Genomic DNA, 20,241 nt, shown 5'->3' on the forward strand with positions numbered 1-20,241 from the left:
TAAACCCAGGGTTGTGAGTTCAATCCTTGCAGAGGCCATTTGGGGCAAAAATTTATCAGGGATGGTACTTGGTCCTGCTGTGAAGGCAGGGGACTGGATTGGATGACATTCCAGCTCTAGGAGATAGGCAATCTCTATTAATTTAGATATTTTAGCCTTGAGGATCTGGCCTGTGGGACTCATTCTCCCAGTGGGCCCATTAAAACTGGTGAGTCTACTTTTGTAACAGGGCACCAGTCAACAGGAGCGAGGGGGGTGCACGTGGGCATGGTGTCAAGGTTGCACTGCCCTGTCATCCGCTCACTTACCTTCCCACACCACAGGTAGCAGACCTGGCTGGTCTTGAGCAGGAAGACGTCGTTGGAGTTGAGGGAGGAGGCCCGGGCTGGCACCTCGATGGTTTTGGTGTTGAGCTCGTCGGTGCCCCTCACTTGGAAGAGACGGACCTCGGGCTCGGGCTCATTAGACTGAGCACGACTCGTGCCTCCCTACAAAAGTGAGGTGTGAAGCGTGCGAAAGCCCAGAAGGCCTCTGGTGAGAAGAGCAGGCTTGGGCATCTAGCCCTTCAAAGGACCAGAAACAAGGGTCTGACTGGAGCGTCTTCCCTCACGTCAGTGGTCTTAGGCCCAGCACCCAGATCTCCCACCAGGAAACCTGTCAGGCCGCTACACGCCTGCGATGAGCATTTGCCGGTGACACAGGGGCCTGCTGAGGAGGGAGTCTCCCAAGTGAATCTGCTCATCTTCTCCTAGCCCCCTCCCTCTTGCTTCCCCTGACCCTGTGCCCAGGGGCGGATGAGGATTTTGCGGGGCCCAGGGCAGCACAATTTCGCACGGCTCATGCGCGGGGCTTCTTGAAGTGCAGGGCCCGGGGCGGCCTCCCCGCTTGCCCTGCCCTATATCCGCCCCTGCCTGTGCCACCCGCCCTGTGACGGGACTCTTTAATTCTCTCCACGAAGGCTGCTCAGCACTGGTTGGGACAGGGCGCTGCAGCTAGTGGCTAACGGCTCAGTTTGGGCATCAGATGGGAGCCGAGGCTCTCTGATTCCAGGGTGACTGTAAGGATCCTGAGTGCTCTAGCTTCAGCTATACCTCAGGCTTGCTGTGGAACCAGGGGCAAGCCACCTGGGTGGGCTGCTAAGCAGGCAACTCTGGCCTAACTCTGCTCCCAGCTCAGCCAAGTGTCAGGCCTATTGCTGGGCTCCATTTCATCTGTGGATCACTTGTAACGCAGGGTCCAGGCACCCCATGGCAGGGTTAGCTCCACAGGTACCAACTTTTGAATGCGTTGGGAGGTGCTCCCTCCACCCCCGCTAGGTACCTCATAAATAATCAGGTTGCCCTTAAAGATGGCCAGGAAGTGCTGAGGCTCCTTGCCCATCGTCACTCGGACCTGCACCGGCTCGTTCCCGTACTTTTTGTCCAGCTCTACAGCATTGAAGGCGCAAGCAGTGATTTCATCCACGGAGGCGTGGCGGCCCTAGGGTCGAACGAGAGGCGCTTGGTAATGCGGTTCAGGAGGGGCCCTTCAGGAGATGCTAAGCGCAGGGAACATCTCTTTAAAAGGCTATTAGCCAGGGGATAAAATGGTGTCCTTGGCCTCTGTTTGTCAGAGGCTGGAGAGGGATGGCAAGAGACAAATTGCCTGATCATTGTCTTCGGTCCACCCTCTCTGGGGAACCTGGTGCCGGCCACTGTTGGCAGACAGGCTACTGGGCTAGATGGACCTTTGGTCTGACCCAGGACGGCCGTTCTTATGTTCTCGTGGTTACCAAAGGTGGTGGGGGGGAGAGGGAATATCCTGGGCCTGATTCCCCATTTCTTTGTATTGTCATGCACCCCTCTGCAAAGCGAGGCTGTCTGTAGCCACTTCTGGGGTGGAGCAAAGCAGCCTGGCACACACGCTATACTTGATGCACAAACAGAGGGTGACATAAGGTGCAAGGCACTAGAGAATCAAGTCCCCTAGTTCTGCTAGATTTATGAAAAGTGGGGGAGGGTGGAGGATGAGGGTACGGTCTTTTTCTTTTGTGTGTGTGTGTGTGTGTGTGCGCGCGTGCGCACATGCCAAACTTGGTTGCTGCTTTGACAAAATGCAGGCCACACAAGTGAAATCCCCTGCCCCACCTGCCAGAGGAAACCATCTGTAGTCCTCATGGCCTGGGACTGAAAGAACATTCCCTGACAAGCAGCACGGTGTGGAATGAGCTGCTATGCTTCCACGGGGTCCTTTCCAAGCCCTGCCATGCTCTTCAGCAGCCGCTCATCGCCTCAGGGCAGCAATGAGCTCCTGGCTTCCTTCCAGACTGACATTTGCCTCCTCTAGTCTAGCACTCTGAGGAACAGCAGAAAAACCAGCACTGCCACTTGCAGCTTGATTAGACCACACCCTTCAGTGTCATACCTTAGACCACCACATGGAAGGGTGAAGCACCTCGCATCACTGACTCAACTGGGGTCTAGGGTGTGGGTTTTTTTTTTAAAGAACAGGACAGAACCAAAGATCCTTGGCCCTTCAAAGAGGAGTGGGGTTGGGCTATTTTTGTATTTTCCTCCATTCTAGTTAAGCACTGGAATAAATTGCCTAGGGAGGTTGTGGGACGTCATTTAAGAGCAGGAGCTTCAGGGGGTAGCCGAGTTCGTCTGTTTCAGAAAAAAACCAGCAAGCAAATAGTCTGGTAGCACTTTATAGACTAACAAAACATGTAGATGGGATCATGAGCTTTCGTGGGCACAGACCACTTCTTCAGCTCACCGGAGTTATGAGTAGAGGATAAGGAAACTCGAAATAAATAGGAAATAAATAAGAGCAGGTTAGACAGACGTGTGTCAGGGATGATCTAGATCTTGCTTGGTCCTTCCATGACTGGACTTGATGACCTCTTGAGGGCCCTTCCAGTCCTAGTATTCTACGATTCTATTAAACCCAGCCCCTTCCTGCTTGGTTTTCACTTACTTGCCACATATAGATAATGTAATGAGGTCTGCCCGATTTCAGGTACGTATAGAGGACGAGGTAACAGTCTCCTCCGTAGAACTGCCCGTATGTCTTGGGATCCACTGGTTGCATGTGCAGATCCTCAATCCTCCACACCTGCGCAGAAACCCCCTTGTCAACCAGGTGGGATTTGGCACGAGCATGTGTAAAATAGGCTCCCCTAGCCACTTCTTCAGGGGCTATGTGCGTCCGTGCTTTTCCTCAGCCTATCCTAGCAGTGTATTCTCAGTGGCTAGCAATGTGCAGCACCTTACCTGAGCTATGGTATAAACCTGCTGGCTCCTTTGTCTCATTTATCAAAGACCATAGGGCAACAAAATATTTCCTCCTCCCACAAAAGAATATTTGGGGGAGAGGGGTTTATAACAGCTCTTCTGAATAGTCACAGCTGTCCGGGAGGTCATTCTGACTGCAGCCATACTCCCTCGGGGTGGGACCCCACCAGCTCTGCGCAGCTGCACGTTAAATGGCAGAGATGGAGAAGTACGCCAAGGACTATAACTCGCGCAAGAGAAAAATGATTTGGAAAGCTCACCTCAACCTTCCCGGAGGCATCATCTGCCATTCTCTGCTCGGCAGCTAGCTCTGGTCTGGCATGCAACTGAGAGACATCAAATTTCACTTGCTCGACCTTGGCTGTCCGTAGAAGCAGAACACAGGTGTTAACCAGCACGTATAAATGTACAGGGTAAGCGCTGTACACTCGCCCATCGCTACACAGTTATCGCATACGTGACAAGAATTCTGACTTGTAGCAATCTGAAAACCATCATATCATGGGTAAGTAGATGCAATAAATCCCGTATGTTGGCAGAGGTTAGACCGGATGACCCTTGCGATCCCTTCTAAGCCTGTGGCTCTATGATTCGAAGTAAAATGTCTATTGTTGACAGAGGTTAGGGGTTCGATTTGTAACCCAGAGGCACTAAGAAAGGGAGAGTGATGTCTGCTCTACAGCCTTAACAGCGAGCCAGCTGGCTTTTAGCTCAAGCTATAGAGGCACATGGCTTTAGCCCCTAAGGTCGCAAGTTCAGTCCCTCCTGCTGACGACCCACATCTGTTGGCTCTACATATTGTTGACCTCCCAGAAGGCCAATGAGAACAGAATTATGGGCCAATATTACTTGGTCACATTGTATATTCAAAAAGTACACCGTGATTGGCTCCAGTGAGTTCTATTCAAAGTATGACTCGCCTCACAGACAAATGATTCATGACTATTTTCTGCACCTGTAACTGTGCCTCCTTTCAAATGTTCTTTTGAAAAGGAAAAATGGTTGTGTTTCTGAAGGTGATGGCAGAGAGAGAGAGAGAGAGGGCAAGGAAGACATTCAATACCACATATTCACTTCACGGCTCTGTCAACCCCCACATCGATGGTCCCTCAGGGTAACATTTTCCCTTTTGGAACAATACACTGCATTGTTCACCTAAGTAAAAGCCAGTGAGCCAAATTCTGCTCTCACTTATGCCAATGTAAATCCAGAATAAGCCCATTAACTTCAGTGGAGTCCTAGATTCATGCCAGTATAAATGAAAGTCGATTTTCATCCAAAATTGACTTGCTAGTTTCATGGTTACCGATTTCTGAAGACAATTTCTCTGTACCTTTTTGGGATTCGTTTCCTGATTGCCGCAATTTACCTTTGACATCGTGGACAGTTTTGCTGTTTTATTATGTAAGTATAAAATATCAGCAATTTTTATTATTGCTGAATTGTTAGTATTTTATCAAAGAAAATGGAAGATACACGGTTACAGCAGAATAAGGCTTTAAAGAAGGGGTGGGGAACCTTTTTTAGGTGAGGCCTGCTGACCCACAGAAAAATCAGTTGGGGTGGCCCGCAAGTGAGGCCCACTAGGGATGTGAACGACTAATCGACTATCCGATAAGCAAATGCTTATCAGACAGTCGACATGCTAGTTGATTAGTCGCTTCCCCCTGTTGCTGCCTCTATCGGAAGGAGGCAGCAAAGATGGCGGGGGGGGGGGGGGGTAGTGGAGACGGTACTTCAAAGTGGCAGTGCTGCATGAAACCTGGGGCAAATTGCATCGACTATTCAATTAGCCCTTGAATCAAAATTGTACATACCTACTTCCCACATTCCTCTTGCACACCAGAGCCTAGGGGGCCCAGCCTAGTAGATTTTGTGTGCTTTAGCTCTGCATTGGGCTGGTGTGTGTGTGTGTGTGTGTGTGCGGGGGGGGGGGGGGGGAGAGAACGGAGCACCAAGGCCTGAGCCTTGGGGGCTAGATCAAAGCAAGCTGGGGGCCACATCTGGCCCCTGGGCCTAAAGTTTTCTTCCCCTGCTTTAAAGCTACTGAAGGTTGGAAACTATGGGTCTCTCTAGACTTCACCCTTTGTCGCCAGAGGGATGTAAATCAGACATACCGACATTGCAAATGAAGCGGGGATTTAAATCTCCTGCGCTTCAAAATGGCCGCCGCATTTTGCAGAGTCAGCAATTTGTCGGCAAAAAGCGTCTGTCAAGACGGGGATCGGGCGACAAAGAAAGCCTTTGTCGGCTGATCCTGTAAACCTCCTTTTATACCTATCCGTGTAGAACGGGATCTCCAACCTTTTTAAGCATGAGATCACTTTTTGAATTTAAATGAAATCCAAGATCTACCTCAAACCCAGATACCCTTGCCCACCTCCTTTGTACCCCTTCTCCAAGGCCCCGCCCCTGCTCACTCTGACCTTCTTCCCTCCCCCATTTATCCTTCCTTTCACCAGGCTGGGGCAGAGGGTGGGGTGCTGGCTCTGGTCTTGGAGTAAGGGATTTGGAGTGTGAAAGGGACTCTGAGCTGAGCCTGGGGCAGGCAGTTGGGGTACCAGAGGGGGTTCTAGGTGCAGGTGCTGGGAGAGCGTTTGGATACAGGGTGGTCAGGGCTAGGGCAGGAGCTTAGGGTACAGGAGGGGGTTCATACCTTGGGTAGGATTTTGGGATGTGGGCTCCAGCTGGGCACTGCTTACCTCAGGGGGCTACTGGGTGGGGGTGCAGTGGGGCTAAGGCAGGCTCACCCCTGTCCTGACCCTGCACCACTCCCAAAAGCAGCCAGGAAACACCATCCCAAGTCCTGTTGTGCCCCCTCTCTGCTGTGTGGCGATAGGATACAGAGTGGGAGAGGGGCACCTTGACGTGAGCACCCCTTTTCTCCTTCCCCTGCCCAGAAAGCAGGAGGCTCCTGAGGGGACAGCTCCAAGGCAAAGGGCAGGAGATGCACAGCAGTGTGTGGAGGGGAAGCTGACGTGCCAGCCCTCGATAGCCTCTTGGCCAAACCAGTCAGGATCACCTTTCGGGGTTCAAAGATCTACCGGTAGATCCAGATCTACTGGTTGGTGACCACTGGTGTACAAGATACTCCTCAGTGTGACAAGGTGCTTGCCCTGCACTGGCCCTTTAAGGGCAAAACCCCATCTGGGAGGCAGTGCTAGCTGGTGAGGGCCCAGTTGGAGCTATATAATGGGGAGCTAACAGCTGCCCTGGAAGGAGAGCAGTGAGGGCCTGGCTGCTAGGGAAGCAGGAGACTCCCTGGAGCTAGAGCAGTGCTGGGGAGACAAGGCAGGGCTAAGGGAGCTCTGGCCAAGAAGACTCCCAGGCTGCAGTGCCTAAGGAGGAGAACAGTGCGCTTTGGGAAAGAGAGGACCCTGGGGTGTGAGCAGAGCAAACAACAATGACCCCCAGAAGGACACTGGTGTGGGCACTGCCGGAGGGCAGTGTCTGGAAGAAGACGCTGGGACAGAAGGAGCAACAGGGGGCGACACCCCCTAGGCAGAGGCATCCAGCAAGGCCCGAAGAGCTACTTCCCAAGACAGCCGGCTGGTGGTGCCGTGGCGGTGGGTCGGCCCTGTGATACTCAGGTATCATTTTTCATAAGGAAAGGAGACCGAACTCCAAATCAATGACAATAAAGCAAGCTAAGGAACAGCCACTGCTGGCTTGGAGGCTCCAAGGCGAGAACGGACCATTGCAATCATCTGGTCTGGCTTCCTCTGTAACGAAGTCCAGAGAAAATAATGTCCAGAGCATCTCCTTCACAGCCATCCAATCTTGATTTAAAAATGGTCAGTGATGGAGAAGCCACCATGACCCTCCCTAAATTATTCCTATGCTTAATTCTACCTCACTGTTAAAAATGTATGCCTCGTTTCCTGACTGCGCCAACTTCTAGTCATTGGATGGTGTTAGACCTTTCTCTGCGAGGTTGACAAACCCATTCAGATATTTGTTCCCCATGGAGGTACTTATAACCTGTAATCAAGTCAGCCCTTAACCTTCTCTTTGTTAAGATAAATAGATTGAGCGCCAAGAGTTCTATAGCTATAAGGCATGTTGTCTAATCCTTTAATTATTCTTGTGATTCTTCTCTGAACCCTCTCCAATTTATCAGCATCCTTCTGGATGATCTCACCGATCTTGCTGGTCGTGTAGACTTTGCCAAGGCCTTGAGCTTCCTCCTTTTCTGTCCACCTCTTGAAGAGCTGTTTAAACATCGCTGATTCCGCGCCATCGTTCACCACTTCTACATTGGTGGTAGCAGGATACCCTTTGGCTTGGATGAAACCCTAAAGGGGGATTCCAGAAGGACTGTACTTAGCTCATACCCATCTCTGTACAAAAGTACAACTGGACTGAATATTACCTATGCCTACACCAAGCCTGCTGATCCAAATACCCCCAAACCCTTAAGAGGTTTGGAATGTGGATCCCTGAGTTGCATTTGAATGTTGTAACTGGCCCATATCATACATGGCTGCGCCAAAAATCCAGATCTAGACACCCACAAACTCTGAGATGGCCAATATCCAGGGCTGACCAGGGTAACAGAAGCCCATTTCTGTTCCCCTTCCTTCCCTGCTTCATAGGGCCCTACCAAGTTGAGTCCATTTTGCTCAATTTCACAGTCATAGCATTTTAAAAATCATAAATATCACGATTTCACCAATTTAACCCTGACATTTCAGGGTGTTGTAATTGTAGGGGTTCTTGCCAAGGTTCCCTCTAATTTTGTCCATCCATGTGCGGAATAAATTTGATGTGCACCAAGGCATGTGCAAATGTATACCACCAGTTGAAACAAAACACCCAGCACAAGCTCACAGCTTACAGGGAACAATGGCTCAAACCCAAAGAAGAGTTGTGTGTGGAGGGGAGGGAGGAAGGAGGGGCAGGGCAAATCAAAGTGATTATAGGGAGGGTTGTGGTGCTGTCACCCTTATTTATGCACTGCTGCTGGTAGCGGTGCTGCCTTCAGAGCTGGGAAGCCGGAGAGTGGTGGCTGCTGACCAGGAGCACAGCTTTGAAGGCAGTGAAGAATGAGGGTGGCAAAACCGCACCCCCTCCCTAATATAACCTTGTGACCCGCACCCCTCCCACTTTCCCAATTCCTTTTTTGGATTCAGAACTCCCAATCTGGGAAACATTGGTATCCCCCATGAAATCTGTATATTACAGAGTAAAAGCACACCAAAAAACAGATGTTATGGTCCGCGAGGCGTTTTTCACGGCCATGAATTTGCTAAGGTCCTATTGGTAGACATACAGAGCTCCTGGTGAGGCACCAAGAGCTGAGAGGAAGAATGATCCAGTGGTATGGGTGCCAGCCTGGGGCTTGGTAGCTCAAAGTCAATTCTTTGCTTGGCTACTGATTTCCTGGGTGACCCTGGGTGAGTCACTTAGCCTCTGTGCCACAGTTCCACTTGCACTAACTTGTGTGAAATCTACATGCTGCCTTATTTTCGGCAGGATTTTATTTCAAGTTAGTAAACTCATGAACACACGTTCTGCTCCCAGCGAAAACAAAGCCCTAAATCCCCCAGGCTACTTTGAAAATGTCAACTAGACATTTAGGGCCCATTTCAAAACCCACTGAAGTCAATGGGAAAAAACTCTTCGTGACTGCAGTGGGCTTTGGACTGGGCTCTCAGGCACATAAATAGCGGCCTCGTACCCCCACAGCCCCTATTTATGTCATCCAAGCGTGACAATGCTGGTTTAGGTCCATCATTACTGTATTGTTTTCAGTTAATATGCAAGAAAGAAGGGCAGCTCCCGTCAATCAAAGCTCCATTATAATTATCAGCCACCCTTAGTAGTTCTAAGCTACTCCCCCGGCAGATTGCTTTAAATACAGGCTCACCACTGCTCGACTGAATGCTGCTTTCTTTTCATTGATGCTGGAGTCTTTTCCTCTCCACACGTAGATCTTAAAACCCCCTTGGTCTAAAATGTGACAGTCCTGAAGTGAAGCAGAGGAAAGAGACAGATCAAAAATCCTGCTCAAGCCAGGATTCTCGTCATGGGCGGTGGGTAATGTAGGCAAGGGAAGGCATTGCCTTTCCAAAACCGTCTGCACTGCCCAGCCACTCGGGAGGAGCTGGGGCCGTCCTGCGTAGCTCCCCAGAGGCGGAGGAAGGCTGGGGCCATCCCATGCACCATCCCTGGCCCTCAGTTGGGTTGTGGGGTGCTTGGTGGGGAGGGGGAGAGAGGTTCTTGAAGGTCTGGGGAAAGGGGTGTGGCTATGGGAGGAAGGGGCAGGACTTCCTCTTGCCTTCCCCAGCTGGGCCGTCACCCGCCACCCATGTTTCTCCCCTTATCCAAAATGTCACCTGCACTCATGCCTAGACTAGAAAATGCCAGTGCCCAGCGGCTAGCAGCGGAGTAAGCTAGTGCAGGCAGCTGCACTTTTACTGGAAAACAGACACAATACTTTTTGCTCTCAACCCTGCCTGCACTGAAGAATGCCTGTCACTTGTTCCACACCCAGCAGTGAGCTTTGCACACAGCAGCAACCAGTTCATCAGCTCCCGAAAGCATGGGGTGAGAGACTAGAAATGCAGGCCTGAACATTCAGCCATCTGCCCAGTGGCACGGAGCTGTAATGTGCCGGCTGGGGGCTAGGGAAGTACAAAGCCAGGTCTGACGTGTTCCAGTGCAGGTCTGGAGAGACTTCACTGAAGCCCGAGAAATGCACTGGTGTGAAAGCAGGGCAACAGCAGAACCAGGCAGTGCCAGATCAGAAATAGGTCATGTGACTCTGCCATAGCTCCCTAACAGTCTAATTACATCCAGGTAGCTCAGTGTTTTGAGCATTGGCTTGCTCAACCCAGAGTTGTGAGTTCAATGCTTGAGGGGGTCATTTAGGGATCTGGGGCAAATCTGTCAGGGATGGTGATGGTATTTATTCCTGCCCTGAGGGCTGAGGGCAGGGGACTGGACTCAATGACCTTTCAAGGTCCCTTCCAGCTCTATGAGGGTATGTCTCCCCTGCCACCCTAGTTCCATGAGGAGTAATGGTAGTTCAAATTAGAGAGCCTAATTCAAACTACCTACTCTGTGCCGCATGTAGCCGCGGGCACAGAGTCTGCACTAAGGGGGATTTAAAAATGGCGGCGCCTGGCAAGATGCAAATGAAGCCCAGGATATTTAAATCCTGGGCTTCATTTGCAACTTCGAATGCCTACATTAGCCATCCCAGTTCGAACTAGGGGGCTAGTGTAGACATACCCTGAGATAGATAGGTATATCCTGGCACCCTACCAGGTGATGGAGACCTGAGCTTGGGGTTTAAAAGGCCAGCGAAACAAGCCAGCAGAATGTTTTCCTTGCTGTTTAATTTGTGTGAGGGGATTGCGTGAGGGATTGCCAAGGGCTGAGCCTCAGCCCTGCGATCCCGTAGCTCTGCCTCCGCCTCCGCCTCCCCTGAGCCGGCTGCTGCATTAGTTGTGAAAATAAAAAACAAAAAACAAATGATTGAGCCCGAGCATCTAATTGGTTGAGTCCTGGCCCCTCTACTCTTGCCAGTGAAGCACCACTTATTTCTAATCAGAGGTGACATACACAGATCCACCCTCAATAACATTTTACTCATTTACTGCTAGAAATGGACAGAGGGAGAGGAGAACCCTGGTTCATCAGAGGGGTTGGTGGCAGCTGACAGATATTCATTTCCCTCTTGGTAACCCTCCATCTTATGAACTGGTTTCTGCTTGAAGAAATGAGTGGGGACATATTTTAGCCAAGTCCTCCCTTCCGAACATGAACACGAGCTATTAACCCCTCTCTGTGCCTTGAGACACCTGACTGTTCCTTTACAGCAGGGCTACTCAACACACAGCCCGCAGGTGGGAGTCTCCACAAAAAAGGAGTCAATATAATGGTCTTCTGTTGATATGTGTATTAGTAGTTAAATTCCTGGAGTGTCATTGCTCATTAAAAGTGCTGTCAGATGGGTGGAAATCAGATAAATATTGCATTTCATTAATATCAGCAGAACTGACTTAAATGGGGGCTGTGTGTTGTGTAGTCTTGCCTTAATCTTTGTATTCATGCCCCTCAGTGTGAAAGAAGCTATTTGCATATATTTGCATGTATATATTTGCATATATTTGCATGTATCTGCAACCACACTTAAGTTGCGGCCCCTGGCATGCCCTGTGAGTATCGTTGTGGCCTCCTGGGCTTCCAAAGTTGAGTAGTCCTGATTTAGAGTGACTGCCAGGGTCACGTCTCCTTGGGCTCCGAGACTGGGTAGGTCATCTTCTCTCACAGAGGCTTTAATCCGCCTTTCCCATCCACCACCAAGCAGAGAACTCAGACTACCAGGGGATGCCTTTTAAAAGGCACCTCATGGTTTGAGATACAGAAGTTCTCCTAGGTCCAGACCCTCAACAGTATTTAGGTACCTAACTCCCAAGTGTTTCAATAGAGGTTAGCTGCCTTAAGTAACTTCGGAAAGAAGCTTGAGGCTCAGACCCTCAAAAACCGATGTCACTATGCAGGTGCTGTGCTCTATAAGAGCTCACAGCCTTATAGAATCATAGAATACTAGCACTGGAAGGGACCTCGAGAGGTCATCGAGTGCAGTCCCCTGCCCCCATAGCAGGACCAAATACTGTCTAGACCATCCCTGATAGAGATTTATCTAACCTACTCTTCAATATCTCCACAGATGGAGATTCCACAACCTCCCTGGGCAATTTATTCCAGTGTTTAACCACTCTGACAGTTAGGAACTTTTTCCTAATGTCCAACCTAAACCTCCCTTGCTGCAGTTTAAGCCCATTGCTTCTTGTTCTATCCTCAGAGGCCAAGATGAACAAGTTTTCTCCCTCCTCCTTATGACACCCTTTTAGATAACTGAAAACGGCTATCATGTCCCCCCTCAATCTTCTCTTTTCTAAACTCAACAAACCCAATTCTTTCAGTCTTCCTTCATAGGTCATGTTCTCTAGACCTTTAATCATTCTTGTTGCTCTTCTCTGGACCCTCTCCGATTTCTCCACATCTTTCTTGAAATGTGGTGCCCAGAACTGGACACAATACTCTAACTTACCATCGCACCCTAGTTCCCTGCACCTTACCTCATGCTGGAGGAGATCTTGTGTGAGGGGCCGGGTGGCAATCTCTTGCACCACCAAGTCGTCATCCTTTTCATAGACACTAGAGGAGGCAAGAGGCAGAGAGAGAGATTCACAGAGGGCTAGGAGAGAGGCACTCTCTTCTTCGGGCGGACACATATTCCCAGGCCTTGGGTTGGGAGGCCTAGCCCAGACTTACTGGTAGAGCCGTACGTTTGCTTTCTGCAGCTCATCGGCTTTCTCATCGGGCGTGGCGGCCCGGAGCTCCCCGCGCCTCTCCCCGAGCACCGTTTTCATGATCTGCATGAGATCCGGCGAGTCCTTCTCATTGTCAATGATGCCGATCTGGGCACGGCCGCCTCTCTCGCCATCCCTGATGCTACGCGCCAGAGCCAGTCCCTGCAAGAGATGGGCACTGATTTAGCCAATGAAAAGACTCCCATTGCCCTCTGGGTCAGGCCTGACTTTCTGTGCTCGAGCATCACATTTCATTCCAATGCATTGTCTTGGTTGATGTAGTTCAGCTGGGCAACCTGGCCTAGAGAGGGAAATGGGGCCAGGAGGCAACTCAACTACAACTCTCATGATGCACCAGGGCAGCACTGCCAAATTGAAGTTTTTCAGTTTTTAACCAAATCTTTACATTCTCCATAAAAAGCCTTATTTGTGAAAACAGCTGTTCAGCTGAAAACCCAATTTCCCATGGAAAATCAGTTTAGACGGAAAGATTTCAAGCAGCCTTGGAACGCCATTGTCGAAGGAGAGATGGACATCACCTCTCACTGCAAATCCTCCTCTGGCTGCCACCTTTCCCATGCCTGGAAATCTGACCTGCAGCTGCTCTGCCCCATTGCTCCTGGGAGAACCTACCCCCTCTCCACCTCTGCTGAAAGCGTCAGATGCTCGCCTTACCCTGACCATGCTACTACTTTCTCCATGGAGTCCCCAAGGCCCACCTCTCCAGGTGCCACCCTATGCAGAAGGATTCCGCCTGCCTTTTCATCCCTTGAAAGGAGTACCAGGAATTCACCTACCACCTGAGACACTCCCCTATGCCCCAGAACCTGGCTCATAATCGCTTTTCTGGTATTTGATGGTTTTCCATGGCATTGCCTCTGACAACCACACAGAAGCAGTGCATGATACAGTGGGACAGAACACTGGAGAGAACTCACGGGGGACTAGGGTTCTATTCCTAACGCTGCCGTGCTCCTGGAGTCCAAGACACTTCACTGCACTGTGCCTCAGATTTCCCCATCTGTAAAATGGGGATAATGGTTCCTTAGTTAAATAGTTTGGCTGTGTCTAGACTGGCAAGTTTTTTCCGCAAAAGCAGCTGCTTTTGTGGAAAAACTTGCCAGCTGTCTACATTGGCCGCTTGAATTTCCGCAAGAACACTGATTTCCTACTGTCTGAAATCAGTGCTTCTTGCGGAAATGCTATGCTGCTCCCGTTCGGGCAAAAGTCCTTTTGCGCAAAAGGGCCAGTGTAGACAGCTCAGATTTGTTTTGCGCAAAAAAGCCGCGATCGCGAAAATGACGATCGGGGCTTTTTTGCAGAAAAGCGCGTCTAGATTGGCCATGGATGCTTTTCCGCAAAATGTGCTTTTGCAGAAAAGCATCCATGCCAATCTAGACGCTCTTTTCCGCAAATGCTTTTAACGGAAAACTTTTCCGTTAAAAGCATTTGCGGAAAATCATGCCAGTCTAGATGTAGCCTTTGAGAACTGTGAAGGAAAGCTGCTACTTCAGAGCTTGGTATTCTTATTTCTATTACTGTTACCAGTCACTTTGGACTATCCATGCGATCTTTCTTTAAAAACAAATTTCCCCACCCTCTGAGATATCTAGTGCAGATAAAGCTCTTGACTTGTAAGCACCATGTCACATAGACCTAAGTGATGTACAGAGGCTAAGAGATTTGCCCAAGGCCATCCAGAGAATCCATGGCAGAGCCAGGAATTGAACCCACATCTCCTGAACTACTGTCTCATGCCAAAACTGCAACACACATTCTTCCTCTTCTGTAGTAGCCATTAATGGGAAAACAGGCCTTTGCTAGGGTTTGAGCTCCTCACCAGTGTGTCATTAGTATTGTGCAGGGGGATTCTATTTTGCACTCATCATTCATTGCTCCTATTTCTCTTCATTGTGCAGGCTTTAAAAATGCCCCCCAGAAATCCAACGGCGTTTCCCCACACTGACCCTGGATTTCTCTGCCACGTTGCAGTCGGGACCGTTCCACTGGATCAGCACTTTCCCCAGGTCCAGCAGGAATGCGTCCCCCTTATTGAAGCTGTCCCACGAAAGCTCCACCTGTCATGAGATAACGGGACAGAGTGGGTTACTGGGGAACGAGGAGCATCACCAGCCGGAAGGGTGGGAATGACGTTCGGATATTAACAACGGGCTTGTTTTTCTCTGGAAATTCTGTAGCTATCTGGAACACAACTGAGGATTTGCCATTTATTTTCCTGAACTGCGAGGAACTCTGGGCATTTTTTCAGATTTGGAGACAAGTGTGTGAGCAGGCCCATGTGCACACTTGTGTGCGGTTTGCCTTGTTCTGCTGGTTTTCTGGTACCAGCAATCACCTCTGTGCAGGTCACTGCATGGGAACAAACAAAGAGCCAGGCGTACGGGCTAAAGTCTTCCCTCTCTCTGCAGGATACTGAAGGCTACAGCAATGTACGGACCACTGTTTAGTCTGGAAGGCGGGGATTCACAAACTTGGATGAAAGGTCAGTTGTGTAGAGCTGATCAGAAAATGGTTACCTCCCCCCTCCCACACCCATGGCAAAGTTTCAGGCAGGGGCGGATGAGAGTTTTGCGGGGCCCAGGGCAGCACGATTTTGTGGGGCCCCCCCTTTGAAGAAAAAATAGAAAAAAGGCTTCAAATGCGCAAATTGAAGGCTATTTTCATATTAAATGCGAATTGGATAAATTTGATAGAAACTTAATTTAGTTGGATAATTTTTATTTTAATTATATTGTAAGTCATTCTTAAACAAAACTCTGCATTAATTAAAAATTTTCATTTGTATTTAAGTCTCCTCCCCCTTCTGCCTCTCTCTCTTCTCCTCTCCCTCCTGCCTCACTCTCTCTTTCTCTTCTCCTTCGTCTTCCCCCTCCTGCCTCTCACTCATGGAGCCCAAACGGCCGTTTGCACCGCTTGCTCCTGCGCAGCTGTCCAGCTGAGCGGCGCAGAACTCAGCCTAGCACCACGGCAGGAGGCGAAGGAGGCGGGGCAGTGATGCACACGGCCAGGGGGCGGGACCTGGAGCCTCTGTCACGGCCTTTGCCTTCCACCGTGGTGCTCTGCTGAGTTCTGCACCGCTCAGCCAGGCCGCCACGCAGGAGCAAGTGGTGCAAGCAGCTGTTTGGGCCCCGCATGGTGGCTCAGCACGGGGTCCGGGGCAGCCGCCCCGCTCGTCCTGCCCTATATCTGCCGCTGGTTTCAGGCCAAACAGAAAGAAAAGTCCCTACCCCAGGGAGCTCCCCGTGGTGATAAGTAACAATGCTGGTGCCTGAAACAGAGCCTTTATACAGGCCTGCTGACGAAGGTTGGGGGAGGGCAAAGGGAACAGTTGCTTTGGGGTCCAGTGATTCTAAAGGGCAGCAGAGGTGGTGCCTAGAATCCTGGGCCCTTTAAATCGCCATTGGAAGGCAGCTCTAAGGGCTGGTGGGGGTGTATGCTCTGGGTCGGTGCTGAGAGCTGGCTGTCCCCAACCCTGCCCTTTTTGCATGAGGCCCCACCCCTTCCAGGGGCACAGCAGCCCCCCACCTTGCTCGGGGCCCAGGCTGGCTGTTGGCTCCCCTGCTTTATATTAGTGCTGCAGTCCCAGCTGCCTCTGCATCACAGAGCATGGGTTCCTGTAGCATCCCTCCCTCAGACTCCCTGTCTGGGAGGCTCAACCATCTAAGGGTGCAGTGCCCACTACCACATGTAGAAGCCAAGGTCTCGACCCTGCATAAAAGCAGGGCCAGGAGCCGGGTATGCGCTGTGCGAGTTGGCACTGACTGAGCCAAGGAGACTCCTAGCGCAGCGTGAGGGTAAGTACACACGTGCAAGTCTCTGCAGGATCGGGGCCTAACATTAGCCTGCCTGGGGGAGCGAAGGGAGGGCCCGGGTTACAGCAACACGGCAGTGTCTCAGCTGAGACATGCGCCTGTCTTGACAATCCAACGTGGTCTTAAAACACAGGAACGTTCTTGAATAGTATGTTCATCGTTACAGAATGATACGTGAGATATTTGCGTGTGATGCTGATGATCACAACAGCCTGCAGCAGGCCTCAGGGAACTGCCCATAAAACACGGAACCATTTTCTCCTCCAGCTTCAGATCACAAGACAGCTACAAAATGGAGTTCGTAGTTGGTGCCGCTTTAATGGTGGAAGAAATCCAGGACTTCAGCTAGAACAGGGGTGGGCAATAAGTGGCCCATGGGCCAGACATGGTTCACCAGAGTTAGCTCCTGGCAGGCTGACAGACATTTTATTTACTTGCATGTGGTGTCCGCAGGAACGGCTGCTTGCAGCTCCCATTGGCTGCGTGTCACCATTCCGAGCCAATAGGAGAAGTGGGAAGCAGCGCAGACAGGGACACTGCTCCCATTGGCTGGGAACAGCGATCCATGGCCAATAGGAGTTGCAAGTGGCCCTATCTGTGGATGCGCAGGTAAATAGAGAGTCCAGCAGCCCCTGGTGAACTGTGTCTGGACCATGGACTGCTTATGCCCACCCCTTAGCTGGAAGAATTGAGTCTGGTTCTGTTCCCACTTATACCAAGGTAACTCCATTGTCTTCAGCATTGAATTACTCCTGATTTACAATGGTGTAAACAAGATGAGAACCAGGCTCTGTGTTAGCAACCATTGCTCAGAGGGCTGGATTCGGATCTCACACTGGTGTAAGGCTCAAGTCCACTGAAATCTGTGGGCCAGATAGTTCGCTTGTTGCAAACTGAGGCAGCACTGATGGCTTCATTGGAATCAGGGTGATTTACACCAGCTGAGGATTTGATCCTGTTGAGTTATATGGGTATATATAACAGTAGTAAGATCTGAATCTGACCTAGTTTTTCTCCCACTGGAAATCTGCATGGCATGCTGGTCCATTAACGGTCAGCACTGCTCAGAGGACGTTCACCATGAGCCACCAATAGGAATAAAGCACTTCTGTCCTTACCTCTGTGGCGGACACATGTTTCTTCCCTTTGACATGAAGGAGCCGTTTGATGTTATACATGTTGGTCTCCACATGCCTGAATCCTGAAGCTACTCCTCCCTTCTTGTAGCTGTTGTGTAACAGGGAATTGAGGGTTAAAGTTAGAGTGGATACGAAAATTAGGGTTCCCCCCCCCCCAGGAAAATGTCAAGCTTTTGACAAAAAAAAAAAAAATCCAAAATATTCAGAAGTTTTATTTGGAAATCCTGACACAATGCCTAAGGGGAATTAGGGAGCATGAGATGCACAAACTACATTCTCCTCTACAGGCCAGGTTCTCTGGTCAGACTACATCTCGCATGATGCACCACAATCTTTCCTCTTGTATCATAGAAGTCATGTAACTGGGGTGCATCATGGGATGTGGAGTCATTAGGTGAACCTAGCCCATAGTGGAGAAGGGGATTGTGACTACTTGAAGGTACATCAGAGGGATCACTGTGTTAGTCTGTACCTGCAAAAACAATGAGGATTTACTTCAGTTTTCATGGGCAAAAACCCACTTTGTCAGATGCATCTTTAAGGTACCACAGGACTCCTCATTATTTTTACTTGAAATCTCTTTCCCATGAGGCACTGAGAAGCATTTCAGACCTGAAATATTTCAGTTTCCAGGTGCTCTGTTTTTGATGAAAAAGCAAAATTTTCTACAGACACTTTTGGCAAATGGAAATTATGTGTTAAGCTAATTTCCCATTCAAAAACAGTTTTGAAGGAAAAAATTTGACACTCCTAATTAAAACCACTTTCTGTTTGGGTTCATGGCATAAGCTATTTGATCTTGTGCTGTGGGACATGTGCATCACAATGTTTGACTGTAGGCCCTACTATGAGGTAAGCACTGCTGAAAGCCAACGGCATATAGGATACTAGGATCCCCTGAGGCCTCAGAAGAATGTCATGTAAGGTTCCTAATAAAGCCTTGTGTCACAGTGGTCATCATAGGGAGAGGGATAGCTTGGTGGTTTGCCCATTAGCCTGCTAAACCCAGGGTTATGAGTTCAATCCTTGCAGAGGCCATTTAGGGATTTGAGGCAAAAATTTGTCCTGTGAAGGCAGAAGACTAGACTCAATGACTTTCAAGGTCCTCAAGTTCTAGGAGATAGGCAATTGCCATTAATTTAAATCATAGCCATTGCAAGGAGTACATACAGATGTTGTATAAAGAGTTATGTATATAGATTGAGATCTATGTTGTCTGTGACAAAGGGATATCCATCAGAAAGTGAATAATGAGTTTTCTTTCAGGCAAGCAATAATTTGCTGTCTGTTTACATGTCAATTAAATATTATACCGGGCACATCTATTTACTGTCTGAGCAAAATTCAAATCAATAGATTATGGAGGTTGCAGGAAAAACAAACCAGCTATTCAGGAGTACAATGAACGTACAGAGCTGGGGATGAGAGAGCCCTTCCGCCAAAGTAGTTAAAAATGCCAACATCTAGACATCTCCTAGTTGATGTCTTGTGAGTTAAGTTTAGACTCTGGAAAGTGTGTGATGATTTTTTAATGCAACCTTTTGTTTCCAATAGTCTGACCTTCTCCCACTTGACTTTACTTTTCTAGATAGCTGTCTGTGAAGTAAAGGGGCGATGCTGAGTTGAATCGAGGAAGCTGGGTGTACTATTCCTTTGGGAGTAGCAAATCCGAGACTTCTATGAATGCTCCCTGAAACAGGGACTGAGCGCTCCAGAGGGATGCTCAGAAGTTAGTGGGTGCCTATCACTGACCTGTTCTGTAGGGGTTGGTGGAAGTGCTCATGTTGCCAGAAAGTAGGGGATTCAGGTTGTTGATTCACAACAACTGCTGGATAGGACCGGACAATAGAAGATCATTCACTTGATAATTGCCCTGTTCTGTTCATTCCCTCAGAAGCACCTGGCATTGGCCACTGTCAGAAGACAGGAAACTGGGCTAGATGGACCATTGGCTTGACTCAATATAGCTGTTTTGATGTTGTTGTTGATGACTGTTTCTTGCTGCTTCTGAGGGATGAGCAACGTGCCTTGGTTGCCACATGACCAAGATTCATCACCGACTTTAGACGGCTGGCTGGATTGTTAACTTCCCCCGCCTGGAGGTATGACGTGAACACGGAGCCATGATCCCTGCTTCTTGCTAAGGGCAGGTGCTAGTGAGGTGCTTCTCGACACTAGGGTTCTCTTGCCCCACAACTTTGTCACAAGGTATAATGCCGTTAGTTCCTTCTGACACAACTTTACGATGAAGACACAGGCGCATCCCAAAATGACAACGAAACCAGAAAATTCCTGAGTTGTTTTCCTGGCTTGAGGGATGCATCTGCAAAGCCTGGGATGGGTGGCACCCCATCATGATCATCATGTGTTTTACACAACCTAACACCTCACATGCGTGGATCAGGCCTCCCACTAAGGCCTGATCCAAGTGTTGGGATGAAAAGATGCAGTTTTGGAGTTTGGGGAAGAAAATGTGCATCTCTGTTTTGGAAGAAAAGATGGAGTTTTGGAGTTGTGTAATAGTGTAATATCTCCAGCCCATTGTTCCTAGTGCTGAGATGGGGAGTCAGTGCATCTGGGGATGGAGGAGGCTGGCCCAAGCCTCCCCAGCCAGGAGCACAGAGAGGGTGGACCAGAGAGGGAGGAGACCGTGTCGCTCCTGCCTCCCAGG

At 49.6% G+C, this 20,241-nt stretch overlaps 1 protein-coding gene across 1 annotated transcript in view; it reads right to left on the reverse strand.

The window, feature by feature from the left end:
* The window catches only part of VILL (villin like), a 58,416-nt gene that overhangs the window by 11,481 nt on the left and 26,694 nt on the right, over positions 1-20,241 (reverse strand). Inside the window, exons 5-14 of the mRNA XM_006120573.3 lie at positions 17,550-17,658; positions 14,566-14,676; positions 12,561-12,760; positions 12,365-12,443; positions 9,142-9,240; positions 7,414-7,567; positions 3,533-3,633; positions 2,956-3,093; positions 1,321-1,479; positions 309-488 (exon numbers count right to left, since the gene is read on the reverse strand). Coding sequence (XP_006120635.2) covers positions 309-488; positions 1,321-1,479; positions 2,956-3,093; positions 3,533-3,633; positions 7,414-7,567; positions 9,142-9,240; positions 12,365-12,443; positions 12,561-12,760; positions 14,566-14,676; positions 17,550-17,658 — 1,330 coding nt within the window. The remainder of the gene's footprint in view (positions 1-308; positions 489-1,320; positions 1,480-2,955; positions 3,094-3,532; positions 3,634-7,413; positions 7,568-9,141; positions 9,241-12,364; positions 12,444-12,560; positions 12,761-14,565; positions 14,677-17,549; positions 17,659-20,241) is intronic.

Source organism: Pelodiscus sinensis, chromosome 2 (assembly GCF_049634645.1).
Source record: "Pelodiscus sinensis isolate JC-2024 chromosome 2, ASM4963464v1, whole genome shotgun sequence".
NCBI classification, from domain to species: Eukaryota; Metazoa; Chordata; order Testudines; family Trionychidae; genus Pelodiscus; species Pelodiscus sinensis.